Here is a 23,056-nt window from a genome sequence, read left to right on the forward strand (position 1 = left end):
CCAGTAGGGGCCAACAGACACCTCATACAGGAGAGCTCTGGCTGGCATCTGGCAGGTGCTCCACTGGGATGAAGCTTCCAGAAGAAGGAACAGGAAGCAATATTTGCTGTTCTGCAGCCTCTGCTGGTGATACCCAGGCAAACAGGGTCTGGAGTGGACCTCCAGCAAATTCCAGCAGACCTGCAGCCAAGGGACCTGACTGTTAGAAGGAAAACAAACTGACAGAAAGGGATAGCATCAACATCAAAGAAGAGGACGTCCACTCAGAGACCCCATCCGAAGGTCACCAGCATCAAAGACCAAAAAGAGATAAATCCATGAAGATGGGGAGAAACCAGCGCAAAAACCCTGAAAATTCCAAAAACCAGAATGCCTTTTCTCCTCCAAAGGATCACAACTTCTCGCCAGCAAGGGAACAAAACTGGATGGAGAATGAGTTTGCTGAATTGACAGAAGTAGGCATCAGAAGGTGGGTAATAACAAACTCCTGCAAGCTAAAGGAGCATGTTCTAACCCAATGCAAGGAAGCTAATGGTTAGAAGAATTGCTAACTAGAATAACCAGTTTAGAGAGGAACAGAAATGACCAGATGGAGCTGAAAAACACAGAATGAGAACTTTGTGAAGCATACACAAGTATCATAGCTGAATCGATCAAGCAGAAGAAAGGATATCAGAGATTGAAGATCAACTTAATGAAATAAAGTGAGAAAACAAGATCAGAGGAAAAAGAATGAAAAGGAACAAACAAAGCCTCTGAGAAATATGGCACTATGTGAAAAGACCAAATCTACGTTTAATTGGTATACCTGAAAGTGATGGGGAGAATGGAACCAAGTTGGAAAACACTCTTCGGGATGTTACCCAGGAGAACTTCCCCAACATAGCAAGACAGGCCAAAATTCAAATTCAGGAAATACAGACAACACCACAAAGATACTCCTCCAGAAGAGCAACCCCCAAACACATAAGAGTCAGATTCACCAAGGTTGAAATGACAGAAAAAATGTTAAGGACAGCCAGAGAGAAAGGTCGTGTTACCCACAAAGGGAAGCCCATCAGACTAACAGTGGATCTCTCTGCAGAAACCCTACAAGCCAGAAGAGAGTGGGGGCCAGTATTCAACATTCTTAAAGAAAAGAATTTTCAACCCAGAATTTCATATCCAGCCAAACTAAGCTTCATAAGTGAAGGAGAAATAAAATCCTTTACAGACAAGCAAATGCTGAGAGATTTTTGTCACTACCAGACCTGCCTCACAAGAGCTCCTGAAGGAAGCACTATACATGAAAAGAAACAACTGGTACCAGCCACTGCAAAAACATGCCAAATTGCAAAGACAATCGATGCTAGGAAGAAACTGCATCAATTAATGGGCAAAATAACAAGCTAACATCATAATGACAGGATCAGATTCACACAAAGCAATATTAACCTGAAATGTAAATGGGCTAAATGCCCCAACTAAAAGACACAGACTGGCAAATTGGATAGAAGAGTCAAGACTCATCACTGTGCTGTATTCAGGAGACCCATCTCTCGTGCAAAGACACACATAGGCTCAAAATAAAGGGATAGAGGAAGATCTACCAAGCAAATGGAAAGAAAAAAAAGGCAGGGGTTGCAATCCCAGTCTCTGATAAAACAGACTTTAAACCAACAAAGATCAAAAGAGACAAGGCCATTACATAATGGTAAGGGGATCAATTCAACAAGAAGAGTTTACTATTTTAAATATATATGCACCCAATACAGGAGCATCCAGATTCATAAAGCAAGTCCTTAGAGACCTACAAAGAGACTTAGACTCCCACACAATAATAGTGGGCGACTTTAACACCCCACTGTCAATATCAGACAAATCAACGAGACAGAAGGTCAACAAGGATATGCAGGAATTGAACTCAACTCTGCACCAAGCAGACCTAATAGACACCTACAGAACTCTCCTTCCCAAATAATAGGATATACATTCTTCTCAGCATCACATCACACTTATTCTAAAATTGACCAAATAGTTGGAAGTAAAGCACTCCTCAGCAAATGTATAAGAACAGAAATCACAACAAACTGTCTCTCAGACCACAGCGCAATCAAATTAGAGCTCAGGATTAAGAAACTCACTCAAAACCGCACAACTACATGGAAACTAAACAACTTGCTCCTGAATGACTACTGGGTACATAACGAAATGAAGGCAGAAATAGAGATGTTCTTTGAAACCAATGAAAACTAAGACACAACGTACCAGAATCTCGGGAACACATTTAAAGCAGTGTGTAGAGGGAAATTTATAGCACTAAATGCCCACAAGAGAAAGCAGGAAAGATCTGAAATCAACACCCTAACATCACAATTAAAAGAACTAGAGAAACAAGAGCAAACAAATTCAAAAGCTAGCAGAAGGCAATAAATAACTAAGATCAGAGCAGAACTGAAAGAGATAGAGACACAAAAAACCCCTCAAAAAATCAATGAATCCAGGAGCTGTTTTTTGAAAAGATCAACAAAATTGACTGACTGCTAGCAAGGCTAATAAAGTAGAAAAGAGAGATGAATAAAATAGACGCAATAAAAAATGATAAAGGGGATATCACCAAAGATCCCACAGAAATACAAACTACCATTAGAGAATACTATAAACACTTCTACCCAAATAAACTAGAAAGTCTAGAAGAAATGGGTAAATTCCTGGACACATACACCCTCCCAAGACTAAACCAGGAAGAAGTTGAATCCCTGAATAGACCAATAACAGGCTCTGAAATTGAGGCGATAATTAATAGCCTGCCAACCAAAAAACGTCCAGGACCAGAACGATCACAGCCGAATTCTACCAGAGATACAAAGAGGAGCTGGTACCAATCCTTCTGAAATTATTCCAATCAATAGAAAAAGAGGGAATTCTCCCTAACTCATTTTATGAGGCCAACATCATCCTGATACCAAAGCCTGGCAGAGACACAACAAAAAAAGAGAATTTTAGACCAATATCCCTGATGAACATTGATGCGAAAATCCTCAGTAAAATACTGGTAAACTGAATCCAGCAGCACATCAAAAAGCTTACCCACCACGATCAGGTGGGCTTTATCCCTGGGATGCAAGGCTGGTTCAACCTATGGAAATCAATAAACATAATCCATCACATAAACAGAACCATTCAAATTCAGGAAATATAGAGAACACCAGAAAGATACTCCTCAAGAAGAGCAACCCTAAGACACATAATATTCAGATTCACCAAAGTTGAAATGAAGGAAAAAATGTTAAGGACAGCCAGAGAGAAAGGTCAGGTTATCCTCAAAAAGAAACCCATCAGACTAACAGCTGATCTCTCAGCAGAAACACTACAAGCCAGAAGAGACTGGGGGCCAATATTCAACATTCTTAAAGAAAAGAATTTTCAACTCAGAATTTCATATCCAGCCAAACTAAGCCTCATAAGAGAAGGAGAAATAAAATCCTTTACAGACAAGCAAATGCTGATGGAGTTTGTCACCACCAGACCTGCCTTACAAAAGCTCCTGAAGGAAGTACTAAGCATGGAAAGAACAATCAGTGCCAGCCACTGCAAAAACATAGCAAATTGTAAAGACCATCAACACTATGAAAAAACTACATCAACTAATGGGCAAAATAACCAGCTAGCATCATAATGACAGGACCAAATTTATACATAACAATATTAAACTTAAATGTAAATGGGCTAAACACCCAATTAAAAGACACAGACTGACAAATTGGATGAAGATTCAAGACCCATCAGTGTGCTGTATTCAGGAGACCCATCTCATGTGCTAAGACACACATAGGCTCAAAATAAAGAAATAGAGGAATATTTACTAAGCAAATGGAAAGCAAAACAAACAAACAAACAAAACTGCAGGGGTTGCAATCTTAGTCTCTGATAAAACAGACTTTAAACTAACAAAGATCAAAAGAGACAGAGAAGGGCATTACATAATGGTAAAGGAATCAAGGCAACAAGAAGAGCTAACTATCCTAAATATATATGCACCCAATACAGGAGCACCAGATTCATAAAGCAAGTTCCAAAAGACCTACAAAGAGACTTAGATTCCCACACAATAATAGTGGGAGACTTTAACATGCCACTGTCAATATTTGACAGATCAACAAGACAGAAAATTAACAGGGATATTCAGGACTTGAACTCAGCTCTGGATGAAGCAAACCTAATATACATCTACAGAACTCCCCACCCGAAATCAACAGAATATACATTCTTCTCTGCACCTCATCACACTTATTCTGAAATTGACCACATAATTGGAAGTAAAATACTCCTCAGCAAATGTATAAGAACAGAAATCAGAACGAACAGCCTCTCAGACCACAGTGCAATCAAATTAGAACTCAGGACTAAGAAGCTCACTCAAAACCACACAACTACATGGAAACTGAACAACCTGCTCCTAAATAACGAAATTAAGGCAGGAATAAAGATGGTCTTTGTTTTTTTTTTTTTTTTTTTTTTTTTTTTTTTTTTTTTTTTTTTTTTTTTTTTTGAGACGGAGTCTCGCTCTGTCGCCCGGGCTGGAGTGCAGTGGCACGATCTTGGCTCACTGCAAGCTCCGCCTCCCGGGTTCACGCCATTCTCCTGCCTCAGCCTCCCGAGTAGCTGGGACTACAGGCGCCCGCCGCCTCGCCCGGCTAATTTTTTGCATTTTTAGTAGAGACGGGGTTTCACCGTGTTAGCCAGGATGGTCTCGATCTCCTGACCTCGTGATCCGCCTGCCTCGGCCTCCCAAAGTGCTGGGATTACAGGCGTGAGCCACCGCGCCCGGCAAATGGTCTTTGTAACCAATGAGTACAAAGACACAACATAGCTGAATCTGTAGGACACATTTAAAGCAGGGTTTAGAGGGCAATTTGTAGCAGTAAATGCCCACAGGAGAAAGCAGGAAAGATCCAAAATCGACACCCTAACATCACAATTAAAAGAACTAGAGAAGCAAGAGCAAACAAATTCAAAAGCTAGCAGAAGACAAGAAATAACTAAGATCAGAGCAGAACTGAAGGAGATAGAGGCACAAAAAACCCTTCAAAAAATCAATGAATCCAGGAGCTGGTTTTTTGAAAAGATCAGCAAAACAGACCACTAGTCAGACTAATAAAGAAGAAAAGAGAGATGAATAAAATAGACACAATAAAAAATGATAAAGGGGATATCACAACTGATCCCACAGAAATACAAACGACCATAAGTGAAAACTATAAACACCTCTACCCAAATAAACTAGAAAATCTAGAAGAAATGAATAATTTCCTGGACACATACACCTTCCCAAGTCTAACCCAGGAAGAAGTCGAATCCCTGAATAGACCAACAACAAATTCTGACATTGAGGCAGTAATTAATAGCCTACCAACCAAAAATGTCCAGGACAGACGAATTAACAGCCAATATCTACCAGAGGTACAAGGAGGAGCTGGTACCATTCCTTCTGAAACCATTCCAAACAACAGAAAAAGAGGGACTCCTCCCTAATTCATTGTATGATGCCAGCATCCTCCTGATACCAAAACTTGGCAGAGACACAACACACACAGAAAATTTCAGGCCAATACCCCTGATGAACATCAATGTGAAAATCCTCAAGAGAATACTAGCAAGCCAAATCCTGCAGCACATCAAAAAGCTTATCCATCACAATCAAGTTGGCTTCATCCCTAGGATGCAAGGCTGGTTCAACATATGCAAATCAATAAATGTAATCCATCAGATAAACAGAACCAATGACAAAAACCACATGATTATCTCAACAGATGCAGGGAAGGCCTTTGACAAAATTCAACAGCCCTTCATGCTAAAAACTCTCAATAAACTAGGTATTGATAGAACGTATCTCAATATAATAAGAGCTAGTTATGACAAACCCACAACCAATATCATACTGAATGGGCAAATGCTGGAATCATTCCCTTTGAAAAGCAGCATAAGGCAAGCATGCCCTCACTCACCACTCCTATTCAACATAATATTGGAAGTTCTGGCCAGGGCAATCAGGCAAGAGACAGAAATATAGGGTATTCAAATAGGAACAGGGGAAGTCAAATTGTCTCTTTTTAAAGATGACATGATTGTACACTTAGAAAACCCCATCATCTCAGCCCAAAATCTCCTTAAGCTGAGAAGCAACTTCAGCAAAGTCTCAGGTTACAAAATTAGTGTGCAACAATCACTAGAATTCCTATACACCAATAACAAACAGAGAACCAAATCATGAGTGAACTCCTATTCACAATTGCTAGAAAGAAAATAAAATACCTAGGAATGAAACTTACAAGCAGTGTGAAGGACCTCTTCAAGGAGAACTACAAACCCCTCCTCAAGGAAATAAGAGAGAACACAAACAAATGGAAAAACATTCCATGCTTATGGATAGGAAGAATCAATATTGTGAAAATGGCCATAGGGCCCAAATGAATTTATAGATTCAATGCTATCCCCATCAAGCTACCATTGACTTTCTTCACAGAATTGGAAAATCTACTTTACATTTCATATGGAACCAAAAATAGTACACATAGTCAAGACAATCCTAAGCAAAAAGAACAATGCTGGAGACATCACACTACCTGACTTCAAACTCTACTAGAAGGCTACAGTAGCTAAACCAGCATGGTATTGGTACCAAAACAGATATACAGTCCAATGGAACAGAACAGAGGCCTCAGAAATAACACCACACATCTACAACCATCTGATCTTTGACAAATCTGACAAAAACAAGCAATGGGAAAGTGATTTCCTATTTATTAAATGGTGTTGGGAAAACAGGCTAGCCATATGCAGAAAACTGAAACTGGACCTCTTCCTAACACTTTATACAAAAAGCAACTCAAGATGGATTAAAGACTTAAACATAAGACCTAAAACCATAAAAACCCTAAAAGAAAACGTAGGCAATACCATTCAGGACATAGGCATGGGCAAGTGCTTCATGACTAAAACACCAAAAGCAATGGCAGCAAAAGCCAAAATTGACAAATGGGATCTAATTATAAAATAGAGCTTCTGCACAGCAAAAGAAACTATCATAAGGGTGAACAGGCAACCTACAGAATGGTAGAAAATTTTTGCAATCTATCCATCTGACAAAGGGCTAATATCCAGAATCTATAAAAACTTAAATAAATTTACAAGAAAGAAACAAACAGCCCCATCAAAAAGTGGGTGAAGGCATTTTTTGATAATCTAGATATCAGATAACATGATGATTATCTAAGATTGTGGACAATCCCGAATCAACTGACTACCACAAGCAAAATGCAACTAAATTCAGTATGTGATTCCTGAAACCACGGAGACTTGGGTTACTAGGCAGTTGCTTTTGGTTGTGATTTTTATTTGTTTTAAAGTGAAATTCAATCAGTATGTCTATAGAAAAACATCTGACTATGTCTGCATTCCTAGGTATTTGACAGGCATCTTCTATATTGCCTGACCCTCTTCCGTGTACCGGGTACATACTTTAAACAAACTAAATGCCCCACTCAGGTGGCTATTACATGCTAGTGGTGGTGAAGTTAGAGGGAGACAGAATATTACAAAAATAAACATGGAACATTAAAAAAAAAAGTGGGTGAAGGATATGAACAGACACTTCTTAAAAGAAAACATTTATGCAGCCAACAAACATATGAAGAAAAGGCATCATCACTGGTCATTAGAGAAATTCAAATCGAAACCACAATAAGATAACCATCCCATGCCAATTAGAATGGTGATCATTAAAAAGTCAGGAAACAACAGATGCGGGAGAGGAAGTGGAGAAATAGCAACACTTTTACGCTGTTGGTGGGAGTGTAAATTAGTTCAATCATTGTGGAAGACAGTGTGGTGATTCAAGGATCTAGAACCAGAAATACCATTTGACCCCGCAATCCCATTACTGGGTATATAACCTAATGATTATAAATTATTCTACTATAAAGCCACATGCACACATATGTTTATTGCATCACTATTCACAATAGCAAAGACTTGGAACCAACCCAAGTGCCCATCAATTTTAGACTGGATAAAGAAAATGTGGCACATAGATACCATGGAATACCATGCAGCTATAAAAAAAGGATGAGTGTATGTCCTTTGCAGGGACATGGATGAAGCTGGGAACCATCATTTTCAGCAAACTAACACAAGAACCAAAAACCAAACACTGCATATTCTCACTCATAAGTGGGAGTTGAACAATGAGAACACATGGATACACGGAGGGTAACATCACACACTGCGGCCGGTCGGGGTTGGGGGGCTGGAGAGGAAAAATACCTAATGTAGGTGACAGGTTGATGGGTGCAGCAAACCTCCATGGCACGTGTATACCAATGTAACAAATCTGGACGTTTTTCACAAATACCCCAGAACTTAAAGTATAATAAGGAAAAAATAAACACTTTATGTGAAAAAAAAAAATTCCTTAGGAATATACCTAACCCAGAAGGTGAAAGACCTTTACAAGGAAAGCAATCTACATATTCAATGCAATTCCCATGAAAATACTAATATCATTCTTCACAGAATTAGAGAAAACAATTCTAAAAGTCATATTGAAGCAAAACAGCCAATATAGCCAAAAAGAATAAATCTGGAGGCATCACATTACCTGGTTTCAAACTATACTATAAGGCAATAGTCACGAATACAGCATGGTACTGCTATTAAAATACACCCATAGACCAATGGAACAAAACACAAAATCAGAAATCCAAATACAGCCAACTGATCTTCAACAAAGTAAGCAAAAATATAAAGTGGGGAAAGGACACCCTTTTAAACTAATGGTGCTGGAATAATTGGCTAACCACATGTAGGAGAATGAAACTGGATCCTCATCTCTCACCTTATACAAAAATCAACTCAGGATGGATGGATGAAGGACTGAAATCTAAGACCTGAAACTATAAAAATTCTAGAAGATAACATTGGAAAAACCCTTATAGAAATTGGCTTAGCCAAAGATTTCATGACCAGGAACACAAAAGCAAATGCAATAAAAACAAAGATAAATAGCTGGGACTTAATTAAACTAAAGAACTTTTGCACAGCAAAAGGAACTGTCAGCAGAGTAAACAGATAACCCATACGGTGGGAGAAAATCTTCACAATCTATACATCTGACAAAGGATGAATATCCAGAATGTACGAGGAACTCAAATCAGAAAGACAAAAACAAACAATCCCATCAAAAAGTGGGCTAAGGACATGAATAGACAGTTCTTAAAAGAAGATATACAAATGGTCAACAAACAAAATTGAAAAATGCTCAACATCACCAATTATCAGAGAGATGCAAATTAAAACCATAATACCACCTTACTCTTGCAAGAATGGCCATAATCAAAAAATAAAAAAAATAGTAGATGTTGGCATGGATGTGTTGAACAGGGAACACTGCTACTCTGCTGGTGGGAATGTCAACTAATGGAAACATTGTGGAGATTCCTTAAAGAACTAAAAGTAAAACTACCATTTGATCAGCAATCCCACTATTGGGTATCTACCCAGAGGAAAAGAGGTCATTATATGAAAAAGATAGTTGCGGCCGGGCGCGGTGGCTCAAGCCTGTAATCCCAGCACTTTGGGAGGCCGAGACGGGCGGATCACGAGGTCAGGAGATCGAGACCATCCTGGCTAACACGGTGAAACCCCATCTCTACTAAGAAATACAAAAAACTAGCCAGGCGAGGTGGCAGGCGCCTGTAGTCCCAGCTACTCAGGAGGCTGAGGCCGGAGAATGGTGTGAACCCGGGAGGCGGAGCTTGCAGTGAGCTGAGATCCGGCCACTGCACTCCAGCCTGGGCTACAGAGCGAGACTCCGTCTCAAAAAAAAAAAAAAAAAAAAAAAAAAAAAAGAAAAAGATAGTTGCACATGCATGTTTATAGTAGCACAATTTACAATTGCAAAAACATGGAACCAACCCAAATGCCCATCAATCAATGAGTGGATAAAGCAGCTGTGATATATAAATATCTGTGATCTATCTATCTATCTATCTATCTATCTATCTATCTATGATATATAAATATATCTGTGATATATAATATCTGTGATTTATATATATATATCAGATGGAATACTACTCAGCCATAAAAAGGAATGAATTAATGACTTTTGCAGCAATCTGGATGAGATTGGAGACTGTTATTCTAAGTTAAGTAACTCAGGAATGGAAAACCAAGCATTGTATGTTCTCCTAAGTGGGAGCTTAGTTATGATGGATACAAAGGCATATGAATGATACAATGAACTTTGGGGTCTTGGAGGAAAAGGGTGGGAAGGGTTTGAGAGATAAAAGACTACAAATAGGGTGCAGTGTATACTGCTCAAGTGATGGATGCACCAAAATCTCTCAAATCACCATTAAAGAACTTACTTATCTAACCAAACAGCACCTGTTCCCCAATAACCTATGGAAATAAAAAAAATTATAAAAAATCTGTATAGGCATGTTAAGAAAAGGAAAGACAGAAATACCATTCATCTCAGCAATCCCATTACTGGGTATATACCCAAAGGAACATAAATTATTGTATTATTAAAGACAAATGTATGCATATGTTAACTCCAGCACTATTTACAATAACAAAGACATGGAATCAACCTAACTACCCATCAATGATAGAATGGATAAAGACAATGTGGTACATATACACCACGGAATACTATGCAACCATAAAAAAGGATGAGATCATGTCCTTTGCAGGGACACGGATGGAGCTGGAGCCTATTATCCTTAGCAAACTAACACAGGAAGAGAAAACCAAATGCTGCATGTTTTCACTTATAAGTGGGAACTAAATGATGAGAACACATGGACACATAGTGGGGAACAACACACACTGGAGCCTACTGCAGAGTGCATGGTGTGAGGAGGGAGAGGATTGGGAAAGATAAGTAGTGGGTACTAGGCTTAATACCTGGGCGATGAAATAATCTTTATAAGAGACCCCCATGACATGAGTTTACCTATGTAACAAACCTGCACATATGTCCCTGAACTTAAAATAAAAGTTATAAAAAAAATGATTCTTGTGTCCCATCTCGGATCTACAGAATCAGAATCTCAAAAATGAGTCATAACCTGCATTTTAACAAGCTCTACAATTACTGTGGTACATACCGATGTTTGAAAAGTACTGCCCTAGACACTCTGACCTCAGGCCGTTATAGTGAGTCCACACACTTAAAAATAAGCGTCTTTCCAAGTACTTAAAAGATTCAAAGTGATAGTGGATCTGAAATGCAGCCTGAATCTCCATGGCAACGTGTACACTGTAGGGCCCAACCAATAAAGATAAGAAAAGCTTTGGCGGTCAAGCACACTTGGGAAGCTGCAGTTTCTAGAACTGTCTAGTAGAGGACAGGCTCTTCAGCAGTCTGCTAAGCATTTACTTCTTCCTTCAGTTACGCAGACAAGCTAACTGAAGATGCGGTTACTGAGGTTTAATTTCTCTGCTGGGTCACAAAGTCTGAAAACATGGGCTTTATGTGTGTAACTGTGTAGCATCTGGCTCTACCAATCACCCAAAGTTCTGAATGCAGAGGCCTCAGGGGCTCCCGGAAGACACTTCAAGCTGGCATCCCTGGCCTCGCTGCGGGGGCTTAGCTACCTGTGGAAACCCACGTAGCAAGGGTGACTCAAAGGGTTAACAAGCAGTGGCGCCTCAGAGTGGCGGGGAGTGAAGCCAATAGGGTGTTTAGGCAGGCAGTACGTCTGATGTGGGCGGGAGTGAGCCAAAGTGTGCTAAAGGAAACCAACAGCGGCCTAGGGGTGAAAGGACAGCCAGGGTTAGATGTTCTGAAGAGGCGGGAGCAACCGAGAGAGCACGTGAGCATCTGTCCTTTCTACCTGTTCCTCTTTATCTTTAGTGTTCGGTAGCAGCGGGGATAGCCCAGGGCCCGGTGTATGGCCACGGAGTTACAGTGTCCGGACTCAATGCCCTGTCACAACCAGCAAGTAAACTCTGCCTCAACCCCAAGTCCCGAGCAGCTGCGACCTGGCGATCCGATCCTGGACCATGCAGGGGGAAACAGAGCCTCCAGGGCCAAGGTGACTCTCCTCACGGGGCACACCCATTGTAGCCTGCCTGCCGAGCTGGACGCTGGGGCCTGCGTCGGCTCCAGCCTCAACTCAGAGAGCAACAGTGGTAGTGGTGACAGTAGCAGCTATGACGCACCAGCTGGCAACTCCTTCCTAGGAGACTGCGAACTCTCCCGGCAGATCGGGGCGCAGCTTAAGCTGCTGCCTATGAATGATCAGATCCGGGAGCTGCAGACCATCATCCGGGACAAGTAAGCTGAGAGCGGAAGGGGAAAGGGAAGTGGAGGGTCTTGCAGGCTGTGGGCGGGGATTGGAAGTAAAAGGGCTAAGAGATAGTGTTCTTGGCCTTGGCAAACTTTGGAGATTGGGTAAGACCTTTTATTTGGTGTGTGTGTGTGTGTGTGTGTGTGTGTGTGTGTGTGTGTGGTGTGACTCTAACGCCAACCTTCTCTTTCCAAGTTCCGGTGTTTAACATCACTTTGGGTGGGGAGGAAGACTTTAGGTAGCCTCTGGGCTCTTCCTCTCCCAGGGAAGACAACTCCTTGGCCATTCCAGGCAGGTAAACTCCCCTATACTATGTGCCCAGTGCTTGTCCACATGGTAAACCTCTAACCCAGAAAGGGTTACTATAGGTTATGCACTACCACCAATCACCTCAGGCTCATAAATAGAAATAAAGCAATTTCAAAAAAATTCTATTCAGGCCCTGACCCTTTAGTATTTGCTACTGCAAACAAGGTCTTTTAGTCTTGGAGTTCAGGTTTACTTGGTCACATGAAAGCTTATCGTCCAACTGTTATCAAGATTTTTCACTGTAAACTCACAGAACATAGTTAATGGATCAAAGGGAGCCTAAAGGAGCCTTTGGCCCCTCCTAATCCCACAAACCAATGTAACCAGAACTTTATGTTAAAATGTTATTTTGAAATTGCTAAACCTACATTGTAAATGGGTTTTCCCCAGGGAAATATGTACCATGATGAACTACAGCCATTTTCTTTATTGGCAGCACTGTAAATCAGCAGCATGTCAAAACACGCCTTTTTCAGTGGCAGGGGTGGGGAGGGCATGCCTTGATCTTTTAAAAATGGCTACTGAATGACAGATGCCACTCCCAAAACCAGACTCTAGAAACGTTTTCTTACATTATTGTAATAATACTGTTTCTCTGCTTGCAGTTTTTCCTCTCTTCCACATGCACCCATACATTACTATACAATCAATCTTCATAGCATACATCTTTGATTCAGTAATTGCCCTACTCAGCAACCTTCTTTGGTTTCTCAGAGCCTACCAAATAAAGTCAGGATCCTTAGCTTGATTGATATTTTTGAGACAGGATCTCTCTCCATTCACCCAGGCTGGAGTGCAGTGGTGAGATCAGAGGTCACTGTACCCTCATACTTCTGGGCTCAAGTGATCCTCCTGCCTCAGCCTCCTGAGTAGCTGGGACTATAGGCCATGTCACTGCCCCCGGCTAATTTTTTATTTTTTTGTAGAGATGTAGGTCTTGCTATATTGTCCACGATGGTCTTGAACTCCTGGCCTCAAGTGATCCTCCTGCCTGGGCCTCCTAAAGTGCTGGGATTACAGGTGTGAGCCACTATGCCTGGCCCCCTTACCTTGGGATTAAGGCCCTTCTTCATAATTCCCAGGAACAATTCTGAAGCATATCTGTTTCTGCTCTCATCTGGAATTCCCTGTGTCTCCTTTATGCACGTTCAGGATACTTATTCTTCAAGGTGAAACACAGCATTAAATAAATGTCCACCTCTGCCAAGAAGCTTCCCTTTAATCATTATTCCTGTCTTATCTTCCCTTGTCTTTTTAATGCAAGATTCACCTTCTATTTCATATATTGTTATTTTTGTATAGATCTTATCCTGCCTATGACATCTTAGGCTTGAGGGCAGAAATCTTTTAAATTTTTGAATGCCAGCCATGCCTTGCGAATAATAGATGCTCAATGGCTAGAGGTTTTTTTTTTTGTAGCTTTTAAAATTATATTTATGAAACTATATGATTTTACTCTTTTTAATGAATCAATACGGAAAACTACTGTGGTTATGTTATCTAATAGATAAAATAGTGATCTTAAAAAATAGGAGGCATAGGTTTGGTGTAGTTGCGGTAGGGTAGGGGCAGCCAAAATAAATCTTACATGTACAACAAAGAAAAATAGATGATGATTCTTGTCTGTGTAGAGCAGGAGTTACTAAGCTTGGGTCTTGGACTCCCTCATACCTGTAGATGGGGTTCAGGGCTTTAACAAACCCTCATAAATTATCTGGAAAATTTTACTCATATGAGGATTTGTAATAGTTGTTTTTAAATAACATCTTTATTGAGACATAATTCACAGACCATACAGTTCAAGAATTTAAAGTGTGTAATTCAGTGGTTTTAAGTATGTTCACAGCTGTGCATTCATCACCACAGTTTTAGAACATTTGTCATCACCCCAGCAAGAAAGCCCATGCCCATTAAACAATCACTCCCCATTTTCACCCAACCCACCCAAAGCCCTAGACAATCATTAATCTACTTTCTATTTCTAATGGTTTGCCCATTCTGCACATTACATATAAAAGAATGTCTATTCTGGACATTTCATATCATACAATATGTGGTCATTTTGTGACTCATTTCATTTAGCATGTTTTCAAAGTTCATCCGTGTGGGATCATTCCTTTTTATGGTTAAATGATACTCCATTGTGTGAATATACCACAATTTGTTTATCCATCAGTTGATGAACATTTGGGTGGTTTACCACTCTTTGGCTATTACGAATAATGCTGCTACGAACATTCACATGTGTGCCTTTTTTTAGAGGGTGAGGATTCCTTAGCTTTTATTAGATTTCATAAAGTGTCACGATAATGTAAAGGTTAAGTTCCATTGTATAGAGCTTGGAGAGGGAATGGCATTTAGCATTCACATATGACAAAATAAATACCCTATTATACTTCATTAGTTAGAAAAACCTGGGTTATGTAGTAAACCTGGGTGTAAGTGGAATCCTTTTTTTTTTTCCTCTGAGTTTGGAAGGAGATGGCAGGATCCAGAGGAGTGATTTAGGTAATATGTTTAGCATCTCTGTGCTTCACCTTTATCATCTGTAAAATGAAGATGTTGGTAAATATCACATGGAGTCCCTGGGAGGTTAAGGCAAGATACTGTTCATGAACATTCATTATCAACTGTGAAGAGCTGTTCACATTTAAGGAATTTCAAGCCTCATGTTTGGATTTGTGTATGCTTCTAATTGCGTTCATGAGTGCTGTCTTCTTGATTTGTCAGAAGACAGTAAAAGGAATTTAACTCTGTGGAATTCATGTTTTTATTTTGAAAATCAATATTGGGATATCATAGATAATTTTTATCTTGTTTTGATATAGTATGGAAAGACCCACGACAATGTTTGGTAATGTATTGATGCTTATTTAGGCTGGGGACATTGTTTTTAGTTTTGTTTTTGTTAACCAAATTAGAGGCTTTATATTCCCTTTCTTTATCTTTAAAAAATTGTCATCCTCTCACACAAGACCTGTTTTAGCCCCTCTAGGATGCTGGTTTAAGGTGCCTATGGTAAGAGGAGCTATATTTACATAGGTCTAGTTATGGAAGGTGCCTTCAGTCATTATAACCTGTTCTCTTTCGGGCTTATTCTCTTCTCTATTTTGATGTGACAGTATAAATGTGTACTGTGGAGCTGTCTGATAATAGAATCCACTGGAGTACATATTTTTTCTTTTATTGTTTCTGGTCCTTAGCATCTATCTAGTGAAGGGATTGCTTTGTGAATTGACTTTGGATGGGGAAATCGGGATTGACCCAGCAGGACTGCATGTTGTTGTATATATATGTGAAACAGGCAAGATTGAGAACATTGTCTGTATTGATTTAAAATGTCTTTTTAAGTTTTGAAATGTGCAATATTTGAAACATAACATGTTGGTTGTATTATTGAATTTCAAGGAAATAAATTTCTCTCTTTCAAAGTGCAGTAAACACTGAGTGAGTAGATTATTTGCTCAGCCATACATATGTGGGTTGCTGGTGAACTTGGGATAAGAAAATATTCCTTCATTTATGTCGTTTTGTTGTTGTTGTTGCAATGGATTAAACCACACATCCTTGTCTTTTGCCTCCTTTATATACTAAACCCAGCAAAATCTGAGTAATGCGCTTTTCCTGTGAATATAGTTCATGACCTCATATTTAAGGCAATGCAGTGTATTTAAAAGATCATCCTCCCTGTCCAGTTTTTTATTTTTTATTTTTGTTTCCTGAAACATTAAAGATGTTGTGTGAGCTCTTGAATGCTTCCTGTATATTTGTCCTAGGTGGGGCTTTGGCATGGCCTCAGCAAGCTGCTTGGATAAAAGTTTAGCAATGTTAGAGTATGTCAGTATGTGACATAGGACAAAGAAAGGAGCACATTCAGCCTTGTAACTCTCTTTAGTCACCTGGAGAGGAGAAAATTATCCTTAGGGTGAATGAACATCCTGTGTAACCCTAATGTGAGTGCAATCTGATGTGATTTGAGTTATGTGACTAAGTAATGTATTGTCCTTAACCAAAGCTGTGTGCATCAGAATTGCCTGTGGAGTCTCTTTCTCTTTCTCTCTCTCTCTCTCTCTTTTTAAATACAAGTTCCTGACTCCCATCCTTAGCAGTTGTTTGTATAGTCTTGAGTGAAACCTGACCACAGGTAATTGTGCTGTGTTTAGACGGGGGCGTTGCCCCTGGGAGAATGGCCAGTCTCCCTTGTGTGCTGATTTGCTAGCCTGCTGATTTGGGCTATAGATAGGGTGATCCAGGAATTCCACACACTAAACAGAGCTAGCCTAGAGAGGCTGGCCTAGCATTACATCAACACTGGAGGAATCTCCCAACATTTCCTTCCAACTTGCACAAAACCAAAATGCCCACCACAGAAAAATACTGTGACATGCAAATTGTTTAAAACATGGACATATTTTCGGTTTTTATGTGTCTCCCATATGACTCCTCTGACTTTTGGAGCAGGAAGGAGGAAGTCACTACTAAGCTATACGGATCTCTGTTATAATATTTACTGGGCATATCCTGGTATACCTAACTAGACTGGCCTCCAAGGAGGCAGAAAGGGGGTCTGACCTGGCACAGTCCCTGACACAAAGGATAATTAATGTAGCAGTTGTAATCAGATCAAATAGTTTCTCTCATTTTTCTGTCTCATTTTTTTGCAATAATTTCAACATTTTTTTTAAAGCGTTCAGGTTTCACTTATTTATTTTTTTCCATAAGTTATTGGGGTACAGGTGGTATTTGGTTACATGAGTAAGTTCTTTAGTGGTGATTTGTGAGATTTTGGTGCACCCATCACCCAAGCAGTATACACTGCATCATATTTGTAATATTTTATCCCTTGACCCCCTCCCACCCTTTCCTCCCAAGTTCCTAAAGTCCACTGTATTATTCTTATGCCTTTGCATCCTCATAGCTTAGCTGCCACATACTAGTGAGAACATATGATGTTTCGTTTTCCATTCATGAGTTACATCACTTAGAATAATTGTCTCTAATCTCATCCAGGTCACTGCAAATGATGTTAATTCATTTTTTTAATGGCTGACTAGTATTCCATCGTATATATATACTACAGTTTCTTTATCCACTCATTGACTGATGGGCATTTGGGTTGATTCCACGTTTTTGCAATTGCAAATTGTGCTGCTATAAACATGTGTTCAACTATCTTTTTCGTATAATGACTTCTTTTCCTCTGGGTAGATACCCAGTAGTGGGACTGCTGGTCAAATGGTAGTTTTACTTTTAGTTCTTTAAGGAATCTCCACACTGTTTCCATTAGTTGACATTCCCATCATCTGTGTAGAAGTGTTCCCTGCTCACCACATCCATGCCAACATCTACTATTTTTTGATTATGGCCATTCTTTTTTAAAAATTATTATTATTATTTTTTTATACTTTAAGTTCTAGGGTACATGTGCACAACGTGCAGGTTTGTTACATATGTATACATGTGCCATGTTGGTGTGCTGCACCCATTAACTCATCATTTACATTAGATTATGGCCATTCTTGCAGGAGTAAGGTGGTATTGCATTGTGGTTTTAATTTGCATCTCTCTGATAATTAGTAATGTTGAGCATTTTTTAATATGTTTGTTGGCCATTTGTATATCTTCTTTTAAGAATTGTCTATTCATGTCTTTAGCCCACTTTTTGATGGGATTTTTTTTTTCTTGCTGATTTGTTTGAGTTCCTTGTAGATTCTGGATATTAGTCCTTTGTCAGATGTATAGTGTGAAGATTTTCTCCCACTGTATAGGTTGTCTGTTTACTCTGCTGACTGTTCCTTTTGCTATGCAAAAGCTCTTTAATTAAGTCCCAGCTATTTATCTTTGTTTTTATTGCATTTGCTTTTGTGTTCCTGGTCATGAAATCTTTGGCTAAGCCAATTTCTATAAGGGTTTTTCCAATGTTATCTTCTAGAATTTTTATAGTTTCAGGTCTTAGATTTCAGTCCCTAATCCATCCTGAGTTGATTTTTGTATAAGGTGAGAGATGAGGATCCAGTTTCATTCTCCTACATGTGGTTAGCCAATTATTCCAGCACCATTAGTTTAAAAGGGTGTCCTTTCCCCACTTTATATTTTTGCTTGCTTTGTTGAAGATCAGTTGGCTATAAGTATTTGGGTTTATTTCTGGGTTCTCTATTCTGTTCCATTGGTCTTTGTGCCTATTTTAATAGCAGTACCATGCTGTATTCATGACTGTTGCCTTATAGTATAGTTTGAAATCAGGTAGTGTGACACTTCCAGGTTTGTTCTTTCTGCTTAGTCTTGCTTTGGCTATGTGGGGTCTATTTTGGTTCCATATGAATTTTAGAATTTTTTTTTTCTAGTTCTGTGAAGAATGATGGTGGTATTTTGATGGGGATTGCATTGAATTTGTAGATTGCTTTTGGCAATATGATAATTTTCACAATATTGATTCTACCCATCCATGAGCATGGGATGTATTTCCATTCATTTGTGTCATCTATTATTTCTTTCAGCAGTGTTTTGAAGTTTTACTCGTAGAGGTCTTTCAACTCCTTAGTTAGGTTAATTCCTAAAGATTTTATTTTTATTTATTTTTTTTGGCAGCTCTTGTAGAGGGTTGAGTTCTTGATTTGATTCCCAGCTTGGGTACTGTTTGTGTATAGAAGAGCTACTGTTTTATGTACATTAATTTTATATCAAGAAACTGCTGAATTCTTTTATCAGTTCTAGGAGCTTTCTGGAGGAGTCTTTAGGGTTTTCAAGGTAAAAGATCACATCAGCAAACAGTGACAGTTTGACTTCCACTTTATTGATTTGGATGCCCCTTATTTCTTTCTCTTGTCTTACTTCTCTGGCTAGGACCTCCAGTACTATGTTGAAGAGGAATGGTGAGGGTGAGCATCCTTGTCTTGTTCTAGTTCTTAGAGGGAATGCTTTGAACTTTTCCCCATCCAGTATTATGTTGTCTGTGGGTTTGTCATAGATGGCTTTTATTACATTAAGTTGTGTCCTTTGTATGCTGATTTTGCTGAGAGTTTTAATCATGGAGGGATGCTGCATTTTGTTGAATGCTTTTTTTGCATCTATTGAGATTATTGTGTGATGTTTGCTTTTAATTCTGTTTATGTCATGTGTTACATTTATTGACTTGTGTACGTTAAACCATCCCTGCATTCCTGGTATGAAACCCACTTGATCATGGTGGATTATCTTTTTGATGTGGTGTTGGTATTGGTTAGCTAGTATTTTGTTAAGGATTTTAGCATCTACGTTCATCAAGGATATTGGTCTGTAGTTTTCTTTTTTGGTCATATCCTTCCCTGGTTTTGGTATTAGGGTGATGCTGGCTTCATAGAATGAATTAGGGAGTGTTCCCTCTTTCTTTGTCTTGTGGAATAGTGTCAAAAGGAATGTTATCGATTCTTCTTTGAATGTCTTGTAGAAGTCTGCTGTTAATCTGTCTGATCCTGGACCTTTTTTTGGTTGGTAATTTTTAAATTACCATTTCAGTCTTGCTGGTTGTTATTGGTCTGTTCAGGGTATCAAATTCTTCCTGATTTAAGCTAGGAGGGTTGTATTTTTTTTTCAGGAATTTATCCATCTCTTCTGGGTTTTCTAATTTATGTGTGTAAGGGTGTTCATAGTAGCCTTGAATGATCATTTGTATTTCTCTGGTGTCAACTGTAATATATCATGTTTCATTTCTTAGTGAGGTCATTTGGATTTTCTCTCTTCTTTGTTAATCTTGCTAATGGTCTATTAATTTAATTTATCTTTTCAAAGAACCAGCTTTTTGTTTCATTTATCATATATATATATATATCTATTGCTTCAATTTCACTTAGTTCTGCTCTGATCTTGGTTACTTCCTTTCTTCTGCTGGATTTGGGTTTGGTTTGTTCTTGTTTCTCTAGTTCCTTGAGGTGTGATCTTAGAATGTCAGTTTGTGTTCTTTCAGTCTTTTTGATGTAGGTGTTTAGGGCTGTGAAATTCCCTCTTAGCACTGCCTTTGCTGTATCCCAGAGGTTTTGGGAGGTTGTGTCGTTATTTGGGAGGTATGTGTCATTCAGTTTGAAGAACTTTTAAATTTCCATCTTGATTTTGTTTTTGACCCAATGATCATTCAGGAACAGGTTATTTAATTTTATGTATTTGCATGATTTTGAAGGTTGCTTTTGGAGTTAATTTCCAGTTTTATTCCACTGTGGTCTGATATATATATACTTGATATAATTTCCGTTTTCTTAAATGTATTCAGGCTTGTTTTATGGCCTATCATATGCTCTATCTTGGAGAAAGTTCCATGCACTGTTGAATAGAATATATATTCTGCAGTTGTTGGATGAAATGTTCTGTATATATTTGTTAAGTCAATTTGTTCTAAGATATAGTTTAAATCCATTGTTTCTCTGTTGACCTTCTGTCTTGATGACCTGTCTAGTGCTGTCAGTGGAGTATTGAAGTTCCCCACTATTATTATGTTGCTGTCTAACTCATTTCTTAGGTCTGTTAGTAATTATTTTATAAATTTGGGAGGTCCAGTGTTAGGTGTACATATGTTTAGGATTGTGATAGTTTTTCACTGGACAAGGCTTTTTACCGTTATATAATGTCCCTCTTTGTCTTTGTTAAGTGCTGTTGCTTTCAAGTTTGTTTTATCTGATATAAGAACAGCTACTCCAGCTCGCTTTTGGTGTCCATTTGCATGAAATGTCTCTTTCCATTTCTTTACCTTATGTGTGTGTGAGTCCTCATGTGTTAGGTGAGTCTCCTGAAGGCAGCAGATAATTGGTTGGTTAGTTCCTATCCATTCTTCAATTTTGTATCTTTTAAGTGGAGCGTTTAGGTGATTTACATTCAATGTTAGTATTGAAATGTGAGGTTCTGTTGCATTGATCATGCTCTTTGCTGTCTTTGTACTTTTTTTTGTTGTTTGTTTGTTTTGTTTTGTTTTTAGTTTTTGCCTTTTACTTGTATTTTTGTTGTATAGGTCCTGAGTGATTTATGCTTTAAAGAGGTTCTGTTTTGATGTGTCTCCAGGATTTGTTTCAAGATTTAGGGCTCCTTTTAGCAGTTTTTGTAGTGGTGGCTTGATAATGGTGAATTCTCTCAGCGTTTGCCTGAAAAAGTCTGTATCTTTCCTTCATGTTTGATGCTTAGTTTCGCTGCACACAAAATTCTTGGCTGATTTGTTTCTTTGTTTGTTTGAGGAGGCTGAAGATAGAAAGCTTCCAGCTTGTAGGGTTTCTGCTGACAAATCTGCTGTTAATCTGATAGGTTTTCATAGGTTACTTGGTGTTTTTGTCTCACAGCTCTTAAGATTTTTTCCTTCATCTTAACTTTGGATAGCCTGATGACAATGTGCCTAGGCAATGACCTTTTTGTGATGAATTTTCCAGGCGTTCTTTGTGCTTCTTGTATTTGGATGTCTATGTCTCTAGCAAGGCTGGGGAAATTTTTGTCAATTATTCCCCCAAATGTGTTTTCCAAGCTTTTAGAATTCTCTTCTCCCTCAGGAACACTGATGATTCTTAGGTTTAGTTGTTTAAAATAATCTTAGAATTCTTGGAGGCTTCATTCATATTTTCTTACTCTTTTTTCTTTGTCTTTGTTGGATTAATTCAAAGACTTTGTCTTCAAGCTGTCAATTTCTGTCTTCTACTTGTTCAATTCAGTTGCTGAGACTTTCCAGAGCATTTCCCATATCTAAAAGTGTGTCTAAAGTTTCCTGAAGTTTTGATTGTTTTTTCTTTGCGCTGTTTCCTTGAATATTTCTCCATTCACTTGTTGTATTGTTTTTGGATTTCCTTGCATTGGGCTTTGCCTTTCTCTGGTGCCTCCCTGATTAGCTTAATAACTAACCTCCTGAATTCTTCTTCAGGCAAATCAGGGATTTCTTCTTGGTTTGCATCCATTGCTGGTGAACTAGTGTGATTTTTGGGGACTGTTAAACAGCCTTCTTATGTCATATTGCCAGGGTTTGTTTTCTGATTCCTTCTCATTTGGGTATGCTCTGTGAGAGGGAAGGTTTAGGGCCAAAGGCTGTTGTTCAGATTCTTTTGTCCCATGAGGTGTTCCCTTGATTAGTACTCTCCTCCTTTTCCTATGAATGTGGCTTCCTGTGAGCCAAACTGCTGTGATTGTTGTCTCTCTTCTGGGCCCAGCCACCCAGAGAGTCTACCCAGCTCTGGACTGGTACTGGGTGTTGTCTGCATGGGAGTTCTGTGATGTGAACCATCTATGGGTCTATCAGCCATGGATACCAGTGCCTGTTCCAGTGGAGGTGGCAGGGGGGTGCAGTGCACTCCATTATGGTTTTTAGCTTTGGTGGTTTCATGTTCTATTTTTTTGCTGGTTGGCCTCTTACCAGGAGGTGGCACTTTCCAGGGAGCAGCACCTGTAGTAGTGTGGAGAGGGACTGG

General features: G+C 39.1%; 2 protein-coding genes across 3 annotated transcripts in view; both read left to right on the forward strand.

Annotated features, from left to right (window-relative positions):
* Positions 1-23,056, forward strand: part of LOC126946291 (motile sperm domain-containing protein 1-like) — a 415,617-nt gene that overhangs the window by 358,262 nt on the left and 34,299 nt on the right.
* The window catches only part of UPRT (uracil phosphoribosyltransferase homolog), a 31,059-nt gene continuing 19,749 nt past the window's right edge, over positions 11,747-23,056 (forward strand). The window contains exon 1 of one of the 2 annotated variants that reach the window (XM_050776396.1): positions 11,747-12,328. In XM_050776396.1, the coding sequence (XP_050632353.1) occupies positions 11,943-12,328 (386 nt within the window). In that variant the 5' untranslated portion in view covers positions 11,747-11,942. The remainder of the gene's footprint in view (positions 12,329-23,056) is intronic. The other variant, XM_050776397.1, reaches the window with a different exon arrangement.

Source organism: Macaca thibetana, chromosome X (assembly GCF_024542745.1).
Source record: "Macaca thibetana thibetana isolate TM-01 chromosome X, ASM2454274v1, whole genome shotgun sequence".
Classification (NCBI taxonomy): domain Eukaryota; kingdom Metazoa; phylum Chordata; class Mammalia; order Primates; family Cercopithecidae; genus Macaca; species Macaca thibetana.